General features: G+C 39.8%; 1 protein-coding gene across 1 annotated transcript in view; it reads left to right on the forward strand.

Annotated features, from left to right (window-relative positions):
• The window catches only part of PCCA (propionyl-CoA carboxylase subunit alpha), a 1,213,132-nt gene that overhangs the window by 347,815 nt on the left and 851,620 nt on the right, over positions 1-13,697 (forward strand). The window contains exon 7 of the mRNA XM_082247734.1: positions 11,748-11,879. Coding sequence (XP_082103860.1) covers positions 11,748-11,879 — 132 coding nt within the window. The remainder of the gene's footprint in view (positions 1-11,747; positions 11,880-13,697) is intronic.

Raw genomic sequence — 13,697 nt, forward strand, 5'->3', positions numbered from 1 at the left:
CTGAGCTGAATCCAGCCGACCACTGCCAAAATTGGACGAGTTAAACCGCTTCCTGCCGAGCTCCTCCGAACTGCCTCCTCTCCTCTGCGTTCTGTCTGCTGCCATCACTCCCAGCCGGCTCAGTGTCTCCCTCTCCTGCTCATGTCCTGCAGCCTTTTCTTTTTTACACTCTGCTTTCTTTTTACAGTGATGATCACTGTTATAAGCAATCATTTTTATGAATTACATACATTCATGTGCCATTGTGATCGCTGTGATTAGCCACAGTTATCACATAGTACATTTCTGCTGTAATTGGCCCTGTACCATGTGATCACTATGACCATTCACAGAGATCACAATAGTACACATTGAAAGGCTATAAGTGGAAAGCCATTGTATACAACTGATATTGGTCACATAAATCACGTTACCAGGACTGGTCCGGTACAATGATCTGTCTTCTACTGCGTGGCCCCTAGGGCATGTACGATGCACGTGAGTGGGAGGACATCCTATGACGTCCTCTGGGGCTAACGGTACTCCCACCCAGCTGTAATATTATAAAAGGGCGGACAAGCGCTGGTTAAATAGGGTACCTTGCCAATTATAGAAAACTTAAAGTTTGAGCTATCATTCTGAGCAAATTAATTTGCAAACATTTTCGAGGGGTACCAGCAAATTTTGTCCAGACTATTTGAGCTTATCTTTGTGGAATAAGTAATAAGTTATGTCTTTCTTCCTACTTTGCTTACCCTGACATAACAAAGACCTGCAGGTATATACAGTACATGCGGTTTTTTTTTTTTTTTAAATCGACTTGTGGAAGGAATTAAGCAGTGTTTCTATGAGCTGCAAGGGTTCCAATATATTTGACCATGTCTGTATAGTATGTCTCCAGATTTCTGCCTATATATTACAGTTGTCTGCCCAGAAAAGCAGGCGGATGGGTTTAAATTCTCAAAAAATTACCCCAAATCCTTCCCTGAGAGGGAATTGGATATACTCTTGAAATGCTCCTGATTCTGTCAGTAATTTGACTGATAAGAGCCTGCCAATGATAGCTCAGTTATGACATATTATCATGTATAATAAACTTGGATTACAAATTCAGATTTCCTGAATGAATCAAAAACTTGGCATTCTGAAAGACCCTGTGCTTGATTCCCCAGAATAAACTTCTAGCGTACTGAAAAATCTTTGTCCACAGATTGAGGACAGTACAATTGTCCAGTAAACCTAAAGCTGCTGAAATTGTCATTTTACATAGTGCCTAAAAGTGTCAGTAATAATAAAAAGAAAAATAACTTTGGTGTTCATGGGTGCCTCTACAATTGTAAATTGAAAATTGATAAATATCAGATCATATATTTTTTTGGAAGAACCATTGTTCCACAGATGTTTCAAAAATATTTTATATTCTAAAAAATGCGAAGTCTACCAATATGTGATTTATTTTTGTTGGTTTTTGGAAACATCCAGCAGTGTGATCACTTTTTTGAAGTTATTCTTGGCTCTTGTTGGCCCTTTTTTTCTGTAATTAGTTTGGAAGATTAAACTAATAGCACTGAAATATAGTTTATGGTCAGGTAGACTGTTCTTAAGCTTTTTTACTTTACTTTGCAAGTTTTAACCACTTGCCTACCGTGCACTTAAACCCCCTTCCCATCCAGACCAATTTTTAGCTTTCAGCGCTCTCACACTTTGAATTACAATTGCGCGGTCATGCTACACTGTACCCATATGAAATTTTTATCTTTTTTTTTCACACAAATAGAGCTTTCTTTTGGTGGTATTTGATCATCTCTGGGTTTTTTATTTCTTACAAAAGAAAAAAGACAGAAAATTTTGAAAAAAAAATGTTTTTCTTATTTTCTGCGAGTAAATTTTGAAAATAAATACATTTTTCTCCTTCACTGATGTGCGCTGATAAGGCGGCACTGATGGGCACTGACGAGGTGGCACTGATGGACACTGATGAGGTGGCACTTATGGGCACTGATGAGGTGGCACTTATGGGCACTGATGAGGTGGCACTGATGAGGATGTACTAATATGCCGCACTGATGAGCACTGATAGGCGGCACTGCTGGGCACTGATAGGCGGCACTGCTGGGCACTGAGAGGTGGCACTGCTGGGCACTGAGAGGCAGCACTGACGGGCGGCACTGAGAGGCGGCACTGATGGACACTGATGGGTGGCACTGATGGACACTGACGGGTGGCACTGATGAGCACTGATGGGCGGCACCATCAGTGCCCACACAGTGCCCATAGTGCTGCCAGTCAGTGCTCATCAGTGCCTAGATGGGCAGGCACTGATGGACACTGACTGGCAGCACAATGGGCACTGATTGTGGGCACTGATGGAGGGCACTGTGGGCACTGATGGTGGGCACATTTTATTTTATTTACCTCCTGTTGTAATCAGGGCACTGGTGATCAGTGCCCTGATTGCATTTTGCTGTGTCCCCGAACGGCTGATCATCTCTGCTTCTTCCTCACACGCAGCCTCTGTGTGAGGAAGAGGAAGGAGAGCTGGCGATGAGAGATGATCTCATACGTTTACATATGAGATCATCTCTCATTGCATGGGCCAATCACGTGGTAAATGGCCGCTGTGATTGGCCATTTACCACGATCTGTGATTGGCTGTGTCCAAGGGACACGGCCGACACAGATTTTCCCCGATGCGCGCTCGTGGGAGCGCGCGGGGAGCCTGTCTCTGGGAGGCCGTTTAAAGACGGCCTCCCGGAAATTCGAGTCCGCGCTGTTGCCGTCTTTCGGCTATAGTGCATGCTGGAAGTAGTTAATATATACCGATGCTCTCAATGTTTACCTGATTTGGCAACCTGTAAGAATCTTGCATGGTTTTCTATTTTTCCTATGTGCATTTCTATTACCATCAGTCTCTGGATATAGATGTCCTAGGAGTTTGCTACCAAGCGTTATTTGTAATTTTCAATAAATTATCTCTCAGCTGTCCTAAAATAGTACAGTTCGAAAACCTGCAGTCCTGTAAAGTCATTAAAATGTTTTGGTGGATTTGTACAGTCTCGACCAAAACTTGTTTAATTCATTTATAGGTTGTAAACATCCACATAAAATCTTCATTAAACATTTTGCTGTTTGTAGTCACCCATTCACAGATGCGGCACAGGTTAGATACTGTGTGTGTTTCGGCACTGTGGGTAAAACCTGTGGTTGGCATTGTGAGGAGCATTGGTGAAACGCCTTGCTCAATAAAAACGTAGTATATAAAGCAGTGGAAGACAAATGTGATTGAAGTTATGTATGTCAGGGTTTTATCATTTCCTTTGTGAATGTCCGATACCTTTTATTTCTGTAATCAGCAGTTAGATCCACTTCCATAGTCTAATTGAAAGTAATGAAAAAAAGGCTGAACCAATGAGCTTTGCATTCCCTGCTCTTTGTACTGCTCTCATTGCTATAAAAGGGCTAAGTTGACATAAACCTGAGTGGGCTGTTAACCTTCTTTCTTTTCTGGACATGTAGATGCAATAACATTTGCAGCTGAAAGGGTCCTTTCTATGTTTATAATGTTCAAGGATGTAAATGAAGCATTTTGTCTCTTGTCGCCTCAAGGTGTTATGCAGGAAAACACAAGAAGTTACTGGGATTAATTCCACAGGTTCCTATTGTTATGTAAAAAACCAAAGCAGCTTTCAGTACCATAAAGTAAAATACCAGCAGTGTGGACAACATTCAGGGAAATTGCATACATTTCATTTGTTTGCTTTCCTCTACATTGAAGAGCTATTAGAAAGTAATTCTCACAATGCAGCTGAAGCTACCAGTCTTGTTTGGGAATGTTCTATGTGTTTGTGTGTGTTCCTTATTCATCTTCGTGTTTACTAGTCTAAGCAATTCAGCTCTTGGTCATATATTATCCCCATCATTATTTACTTGTCATCAGAAAAACAAATATCCTAAAATTAAAACAACTCTAGTATAAACAAAATAGCCGTTAATATGAAGGAGGCATGCTTGGGAATTGTCAGAAATCTCCTTAGGCAGTAGGCCACCAGTGATTTAATCGATTTTAAGTACTGTGAGACCCCGTTCACACTTGGGCGACCTGTCAGGCGACCTGGTCGCCTGACAGGTCGCCGTAGGTCACCTGCCATAGAGAAGCTGTGGACCCGTTCTAATAGGAGTGACACAAGCCGCTCCGACTTAGAAAAAGGGTCCGGAGCTTCTTTGGGGCGACCCGGAGCAACCTGCATTGACTTCAATGTTATGAAGTCCATGCCGGCCCCTCCGAGGTCGCGGTGCGAGCAGCGCACCGCGACTTGTGAGGTCGCCCCGGCAAGTCGGATCGCTCTAATGTGAACCGGCTCTGAAACACTTGTCAGGATCTTGTAAAGAACAAAAACATGGAATGGGTTTTTGAATAGGCACCCAGAGCCATATAAAAGTAATAAAAAAATGTTTCTTTATTAATACAGATTAAAACCATTAAGTATAGAATGTTATATTCAATACATCATAGCACATCTCATATCTGGATTCCATAACATAAAATTATCTTGAATGATACATATTAAGCGTTCTTAAACTACTTAAGAGCCCATTCACATTAGCGCGACTTGTCAGGCGACTTGTCAGCCTGACAAGTCGCGCTCCCTCGCGGTCCATTGACCGCTACAGGACCCGTTCTAATTGGAGCGACACAAGTCGCTCCGACTTAGAAAAAGGGTCCTGTACTATTTCGGGGCGACCTCGGAGCGACTTGCATAGACTTCCATTATGTGAAGTCCCTGCAAGTCGCTCTGAAGTCGTGGTGCAATGTAATGCACAAGTCGCCCCCGAAGTAGTCGTGTCGCGCTAATGTGAACCGTCTCTTACATAATCTGATTTGGTGAAAACGATACAAATGTTTCAGAGCTATGAGTCACTAAAACACAATTTTTGGGCCTCATAAAATATATGAAGCGGAGCATCTTTTTGCACAAAGTAAACAAATGCTTGCTGTCATTTCTGAGGTTTAAGTTTTGGGGCTAGCCATGCTGTCCAGCTTTTTCACCCATAAGCACCGATTTATCAAAGTAGTATTTTTCATTCTTCAGAGATTACAATGGAATTGTAGCTCTTACTCCTTTTTCTGTAGAGGATTTATTTTAGTGTAATTAGAAATGTCATTTTTGTGTATAGGATTATAGAAATGGGTAGACTGTCAATGTCAATTTAAATTAAAGCTGGGCATTTTGTAGAATAGGTTTACTTGTTATATTAGGGAGTGTTACCCCAGAAGGATTTCTTAAATTAAATGCAAATGATACATTTGATGTCCTATAGTCTAGACCAGCCTTTTTCAGACAGGGTTCAGTTGAACCCTAGGATTCCCCCAAAGGTGGTTGCTAGGGGTTCCTTGGGCAATGAGCTATTTCCTTCTCTTAGATAAGTTATCAATGGCACTAGTGATCTTTTCAGCTATCTGTAAGGTCCATCTTCCCTCTGGCCACCAGTGAAATGGGGACCTTTCACTACTGGCCACAATTGTGAGTCTTTGCTTAACAGGTCACCACTCCCAAGAGGACCTTTTCACTGACCACCAGTGTTAAGGGACACAACAGAGTATCAGTGGCAATAGGCACTTTACTTATAATCAGTGTAAGGCTGTACTAGTGACCCCAATGTGAGGGAGCACTACAACTTTTGCATTTACCACTTCTTTTCTGGTAATACTTTTATTTGTTTTGTTTTATTATCGTTACTGAAAAGATCCTTCCAATTAGAGCAGCTTTAGTGTCAAACTATACAAAGGGCACAATGTTCATTAGTCTTTTATTGCTATACCCACAACTTACTGTTCATATTAATGTCCCATGAGCTGAAGATTTAATCTGCAGGGGTTCCCTGAGACCTGAAAGTTTTTTCAAGGGTATCTCTGTGTAAAAAAAAAAAAAAAAAAATTCGGGAATGCCAGTCTTTCATCATCTAAGGTGTCTTCATTTTGGTTTTGAAGTCTGCACCTGAGACAAATCATTTTTACCATTTCTTTTATCATTTGTCCTCACATAAGCCACAGCAACCAGTGGCAAAAAAAAGTGCTGTTTTTGGTATGGTGGCTCTAAACCTTACTTTTATGTAAACGGTGTAATGGGTTACTGTCCTTGTGGAAGCAGTGGGCCCACACACCTTGGTTTACTTATAAAATCTTCTAGATTAGAAAACATGTTTCCCATACTAAAAAAAAAAAAAAAAGGGGGAAACCAATGCGCTACCACTGAGGTAAATGTAAGGAATACAAAGGTGAAATGATGAAATAATGGTGGAACACCGAAATCAGCAGCTGATTAAGTAGTGTCACAACATACTTAAAGAAATAAGAGGGAAGAATCAACACTCGATTTCTGAGAATAGTGGACCACAGAAATACCAAAAAAAAAATAAATAAAAAAAAAAAATAAAAATAAACCATGGAGATGAAGTTGAGATAGGACCAATGTTGTGTGCAGGGTCAATAAAAATATGAGGAGTCAGGAAATATCCAGAGAAAATGATCATAAAAGTAAGAATAATAGCAATGTGGATCTAAAATATTCATATATCAATCAATCTATGAATTAAACGTACATGACAATGCAAATTGTGCAAATAGCAAAATAAGTGCTGATGAATAGATAAATCAATAATGTGATCAGTGATCAATCAATAGATTAAAATGATGAAAGTGCTGGTTGTGCTGAAGATACAAAGAAATAAATAGCAGCAGATAGTGCAGATAGTGCCGTGATGTGCTAACCATAAATTAACAAATGAAACAAAAGTAAGCACTATAAATAATTGTGATGAAAGTGCAAATAGTGCTAAATAGTGCAAAAAATAGAAGTAACAATTGTAAGCAGCAGGAAGTACTGTGGAGTGCCTACAATCGATTAACACAGGAACCAAAAGTCCAAATGCAAATGAGCAATGTGCACAAATGAAGTGCTAATTCATAAGTAGTGATTCTAATAAAAGTTCTTTGGTGATCCAGTGACTTTGCTAAAAATCGCATCCGATGACAACAGTGTGCGATTATTCGTGAGCTTTTATCCCAAATTAAGCGCTATGGCTGCTCACCTCCATTAACACTCAAATGAGCGTTTTGGTGTAGTAAATCACCATAAGGGTCAAGATGTTCTCCAACGATGTAGGGGCTTACAGATGTGGAGGGCTCCTTAAATAGATAGTACCAATGTATGTTCCCTTTCCTTCTATAGGGCGGTTATGGATCAGCGTTCTGGCGGATTCCTATTACACTCACTCATCCAAATGATAAGAGGGGGGCTAGTTAAAGTAGCGGAAAATACCGGAAGTGGCGTCACCCGGCTTCTCCCGACGCGTTGCGTCACAACACACATGACTTTTTCAAGGGTACGACGCTGGGTGACCGTCTCCGGGTATATAAAGAGTCATGGTAACCAAGGGAACCAATTGGTGTGAGGACGCCTTATGCAGTTAACACATACATTGCTGGAGGAATACAGAGCTTGTAATTGAATCATAATAAAATAAATATCTTAAATCGATAAAAAGAAAAGATGTCCAAATGTATATAAATATCTGGAAAGCAATTTGAATTGTGTAAAAAGGATCAATAATAAAAAGTAACATATGAATTAAAGCATGGGGTGTGCTAAATATAGCAAAATGAGAAAACTTCAGACAAATTACATAAAAACATGAGGTAAAAATAACATATGAGTCCATGAGGGCAGAAAACAGTAAAGTTATATATTGGTGTAAAAAGGACTGGTAAATATATGTAAACAATATATAGAGGGGGGAGAGAAATGAAGCCAAAATAAGAGGTTTATAGATGATATTATAATATTATGGGCAGGAAGTAAAGAGAGCTTAGTAGAATTTGGAAAATTATCCCATAATGATAGAAATATCGTCCTTTCCTGGGAAATGAGTGAAGAAAAAAAAATCACATTTCCTGACCTAGAAATACGGCGAGAAGGCAATCTATTAAAGACAAAGTGCTATAAACCTAATGTTGCAGCGCTGCTATTTATTAAATATAAATTAGTAATATTACCATTCAACCAATTGAAAAGTTGTGCAAATGTGCAAAAATCAATGTGCAAATCTCGCAAGACAAAGCAATAAATTATGCTGAAAATTCATAAATGGAATAATGCTAAATCATAAAGTCCATAAATCAAACAAGTGTCCAGGTGCAGATAAAGTGCTTCTGTGCTTCACTGTGTACATAAACTGGGGTACTCCCCTTGTGGTTATCTACTTACCACAATTACGTTTGGTATAGGCATTCAATGTAAATCCTGCAGTGTAGTCACAGCCTCTTCCTGTCAGCCTGGAATCCATAATGTTGTAGGAGAGATCCTCGATGGTGGTCCTTGTTACATCCCGAGTCCCCTCATAGGAAATAAAAGGCCATCCATAGTGAAGTACGTTCACTTAAAAATGTATTGCAAAAAGAAACTTACTAACAAACATCATTTAAAATTAGGCAGATAGATCACGGCTCGGTGGTTCGCTGCTCCCGCACTGCTTCCCAGCTTCACCGGACGGAAGTGGCGTCAAGGTCCGCTCAGCCAATCGCTAGACGCGTTTCACCATCTAATCACGGCGTCTTCCGTAGCTCATTTTTGCACATTTGCACAACTTTTCAATTGGTTGAATGGTAAAATTACTAATTTATATTTAATAAATAGCAGCGCTGCAACATTAGGTTTATAGCACTTTAAAGGCACCAACACTTTAACTTGCAGCAAGCAGCTATTGATTGCACAGGCACTTTTCAATATAATCTTATTTATATATATATGTATGCACAGCACCTACCATAAGCGCGAGGATATACTGTTATACATATTAAAGACAAAGACCTTCTTCAAACCAGTGAACAGAGACAGCTACTTGCCGATGAACAGCTGCCATTATAGGCCTTGGTTAATCAACATCCCAAAAGGCCAACTGATGAGAATCAGACGCAATTGCACTGATAAAAATGACTATGAAGAACAAGCTGAAGTTTGAGGAATTTAGGAATTTAAATCAACAAGGATGGGAAAAACATACGAAATTAAAGATTTTATATCCTGTAAAACAGAGGGGGTTGTTTATGTGCTAGAATTCCGTGCCACGTTCAATATGTGGGCAGGACAAAAAGTCCCCTCTGCATATGTCTACGAGAGCACATACAAAACATCCAAAAAGGACTCCCAAAACAGTGTTTCTAAACACTATGCAGAAGTACACCAAAAGGATCCCTCATCCCTCTTATTCTGGGGAATAGAAAAATATAAGCCCCATTGGAGAGGGAGCAATAAAATTAAGACATTAAGCCAAGCCAAATGGATTTTTGAGTTACAAACACTCACGCCATCAGGTTTAAACATAGAATTTGATATTTAAACTGCTTAATTTCATTACCCTACCCTTGCTTTAATATTTATATATATAATATATAATATATATATATATATATATATATATATACACACACACACACACACACACACAGTGCCTTGCAAAAGTTTTCGGCCCCCTTGAACTTTGCAAACTTTTGCCACATTTCAGGCTTCAAACATGAAGATATAAAACTGTATTTTTTTGTGAAGAATCAACAACAAGTGGGACACAATCATGAAGTGAAACGAAATTTATTGGATATTTCAAACTTTAACAAATAAAAAACTGAAAAATTGGGCGTGCAAAATTATTCAGCCCCTTTACTTTCAGTGCAGCAAACTCTCTCCAGAAGTTCAGTGAGGATCTCTGAATGATCCAATGACTAAAGATGATAAATAGAATCCACCTGTGTGTAATCAAGTCTCCGTATAAATGCACCTGCACTGTGATAGTCTCAGAGGTCCGTTTAAAGCGCAGAGAGCATCATGAAGAACAAGGAACACACCAGGCAGGTCCGAGATACTGTTGTGGAGAAGTTTAAAGCCGGATTTGGATACAAAAAGATTTCCCAAGCTTTAAACATCCCAAGGAGCACTGTGCAAGCGATAATATTGAAATGGAAGTAGTATCGGACCACTGCAAATCTACGAAGACCTGGCCGTCCCTCTAAACTTTCAGCTCATACAAGGAGAAGACTGATCAGAAATGCAGCCAAGAGGCCCAGGATCACTCTGGATGAACTGCAGACATCTACAGCTGAGGTGGGAGACTTTGTCCATATTACAACAATCAGTCGTATACTGCACAAATCTGGCCTTTATGGAAGAGTGGCAAGAAGAAAGCCATTTCTTAAAGATATTCATAAAAAGTGTCGTTTAAAGGTTGCCACAAGCCACCTGGGAGACACACCAAACATGTGGAAGAAGGTGCTCTGGTCAGATGAAACCAAAATCGAACTTTTTGGCAACAATGCAAAACGTTATGTTTGGGGTAAAAGCAACACAGCTCATCACCCTGAACACACCATCCCCACTGTCAAACATGGTGGTGGCAGCATCATGGTTCGGGCCTGCTTTTCTTCAGCAGGGACAGGGAAAATGGTTAAAATTGAAGAAAACCTGATGGAGTCTGCAAAAGACCTGAGACTGGGAAGGAAATTTGTCTTCCAACAAGACAATGATCCAAAACATAAAGCAAAATCTACAATGGAATGGTTCACAAATAAACATATCCAGGTGTTAGAATGGCCAAGTCAAAGTCCAGACCTGAATCCAATCGAGAATCTGTGGAAAGAACTGAAAACTGCTGTTCACAAACGCTCTCCATCCAACCTCACTGAGCTTGAGCTGTTTTGCAAGGAGGAATGGGCAAAAATTTCAGTCTCTCGATGTGCAAAACTGATAGAGACATACCCCAAGCGACTTACAGCTGTAATCGCAGCAAAAGGTGGCACTACAAAGTATTAACTTAAGGGGGCTGAATAATTTTGCACGCCCAATTTTTCCGTTTTTTTTTTTGTTAAAGTTTGAAATATCCATTAAATTTCGTTCCACTCCATGATTGTGTCCCACTTGTTGTTGATTCTTCACAAAAAAATTACAGTTTTATACCTTTGAAGCCTGAAATGTGGCAAAAGGTCGCAAAGTTCAAGGGGGCTGAATACTTTTGCAAGGCACTGTATTTAAAAATTTGTAGCCATAAATTAAAAAAAATAATAATAATTTTCATTGGGGGATCTTTGCTTTCTAAGGTGTGGAGGTGTAACTGGTAATAATGAGGGATAGAGTGGTGCAAATCTAAATCCAGGTATGTGCAATCATTACAAGTGCATACATATCTTTTTTTTTTTTGTATTATTTAATTTTACCAATGGCATATCAGTTTAATATTTTCGTTATTTCGGGCCAAGAAATGTGCTGATTGATGTTGCACATCATTTGCTTCTTTAGACTGCATCTTTTTACGAGTGACAGATATGTACATATTATGAGAACTGCTGTTACACAGTAATGGTTAATGTAATCTACAAGCCCATTACTGTTGCTCAGTATGTAAATGAACAGCTCTTTTGTCAGTCAGGTGTTGTATTTGTTTAGCTGTCACATTTCATGAGCTGTTCTCCTCTGAGGTGTTTGCATGCCAATGAAACGGGAAAACTGATTTGTCTACAGATAGTATTATTAGTTAACACCAACAAAAAAATGTGTATTTAATGAATACACAAGTTTGATTAAGGGTGAGCAGTTTTATAGTTCCCCATTTCTTTAATTACATTAAACTCTGTGCTTTATTTTAGGGTTTCTCAGATGTGTGAAACCACAGCTAACACCTAATATGTTTTTGTTGTAAACGTAAAACTGTCATTGTCTCCACAGGCAGCAGAAGACGTCACCTTCATTGGACCTGACACTCATGCTATTCAAGCTATGGGAGACAAAATTGAAAGCAAGCTGTTGGCTAAGAATGCAAAGGTCAACACCATCCCTGGCTTTGATGGGGTGGTAAAGGTGAGAAACTGTACTGTTATCTGGCTAGATCTTCTGAACTTAGGCAAGCCCACTGTTATTGCTGCTGTTTGGTGTTTTTGCAGGTTTTCTGCTTTACAAATACAGTGCTTGGTTTGAGGATTGAAATGGGTAATTTTAACATATGACCACAGGATTCTTAAGTACATTAAGAATTACTAGTATTAAAAATAACTTGTCAGATTATTATCTGGCCCAGCTGAAGCAGCTCTCCTTTGCAGGAGGCTGCCTTTACCAGACTCCTGGAAGTGGTGCTGATTCTATGCCACTGCACATGTCACTCGTCTTAAACAGTGATGCACCTGCCCAAGAGGTACCTCTTGCCGTTATTATATAATGCATTTTTAGTAGGATGCTTGGACAGTTTCCCCCAAACTACTGTGAATATTGCATCAGGACGCTTTATGTGGAATAATCATAATGCCATGATAATGAAACTCCTCTTAACCACTTCCCGCCAAATCACGTACCTGTACGGCATCACCCCAGTACTGTTTTTTTTTTTTTTTTTGAGCAGACGGTTAGCTCTCTTGTCATAACCAATGCGGCTAAGCAGCAGCTTGGCTGTTATTACAAGCAGCAGAAGGGGACTTCCCTCACCGCCTTCGGTGCTCGGCTGAGCTTTCCCATCCCACTGTCACCTGGACACTCCCGTCTCAGATATGGTAACCCAGAAGCAACATCATGACTTCACGTCCCGTTTAACTTGGGAACCAACAGCACGAGTTTTCAGAAATTGAAAGTATTCAAAAATGCAAATCTTGTCATTTTTTGAATGCGTTCAAGTGCAGAGGAGGGGTTTGGGGTCTTATAGACCCAAGATCCCTCCATAAAGAGTACCTGTCACTGCCTATTACTGTCACAAGGGAGGTTTACATTCCTTGTGAAAGCAATAAATGTGATAAAAATTAAAGGGACAGTGTAAAAATAAAAAGTCAAATAAGAAAAAACAAAATTAAAGCATCCCATCCCTCCATGCTTGCGCACAGAAGCAAACGCATATATAGATTATGCCCATATATGTAAACAGTGTTCAAACCACAGATGTAAGGTATCTCTGTGATCGCTAGAGCCAGAACAATAATTCTGTGCAAGACAGCCTCTGTGACTCTAAAAAGGTAACCAGTAAATCTTTCTAAAGCTTTGCCTATTTCAATTTTTATGTACTGTCGTTTTTCAGCCTTCCACGAGTGTGCGTAATTTTAAAGCATGACATGTTGTGTCTATAACTCTGCGTAACATCATCTTTCACATTATAAAAAAAAAAAAAAAAATGGGCTAGCTTTTTACTTTTTTTTGTTTTTTTTTCATTAGTGTATTTTTTCCCAAAAAAAATAGTTTGAAAGAATGCTGAGCACATACAGTGTGACATAAAATATTGCAAAGACTGCCATTTCTCTATCGTTCATTGACGGACGCAGTTCTCTCTGATTCATATCTATAGGGTATTACTGACCCCTACAGGAGTAGGACACTAGGCAGAAAAAAGTTCTGGCTACGCCTATGGGCAGTCCCGGAGGGTACACCCTCTCTCTTCCTGCATAGGATGCCAGTTTTAATCTGCCTAGTCAGGACTAAGGACCTAGTTCCTTGCCGGGATCTTTGGTCCTGGCATAGAAGTAGTTTTTTTTAACGTAGATTTTTTTTTAAGCTAGTCTTTTTTTCTCCGGATCGTTTTTCCTGTGAGATCTTCTAACAATTATGGCGGTCTGGGCGACAGACTGGAACCCCATACAGTGGTCACCCCAGTCTGGCCATCGAGCGCGTGCAGGCCTTAGCTCTGTGCTGGGTCGGCCGCGA

Source organism: Pelophylax lessonae (assembly GCF_965119305.1).
Source record: "Pelophylax lessonae genome assembly, chromosome: 2".
NCBI classification, from domain to species: Eukaryota; Metazoa; Chordata; class Amphibia; order Anura; family Ranidae; genus Pelophylax; species Pelophylax lessonae.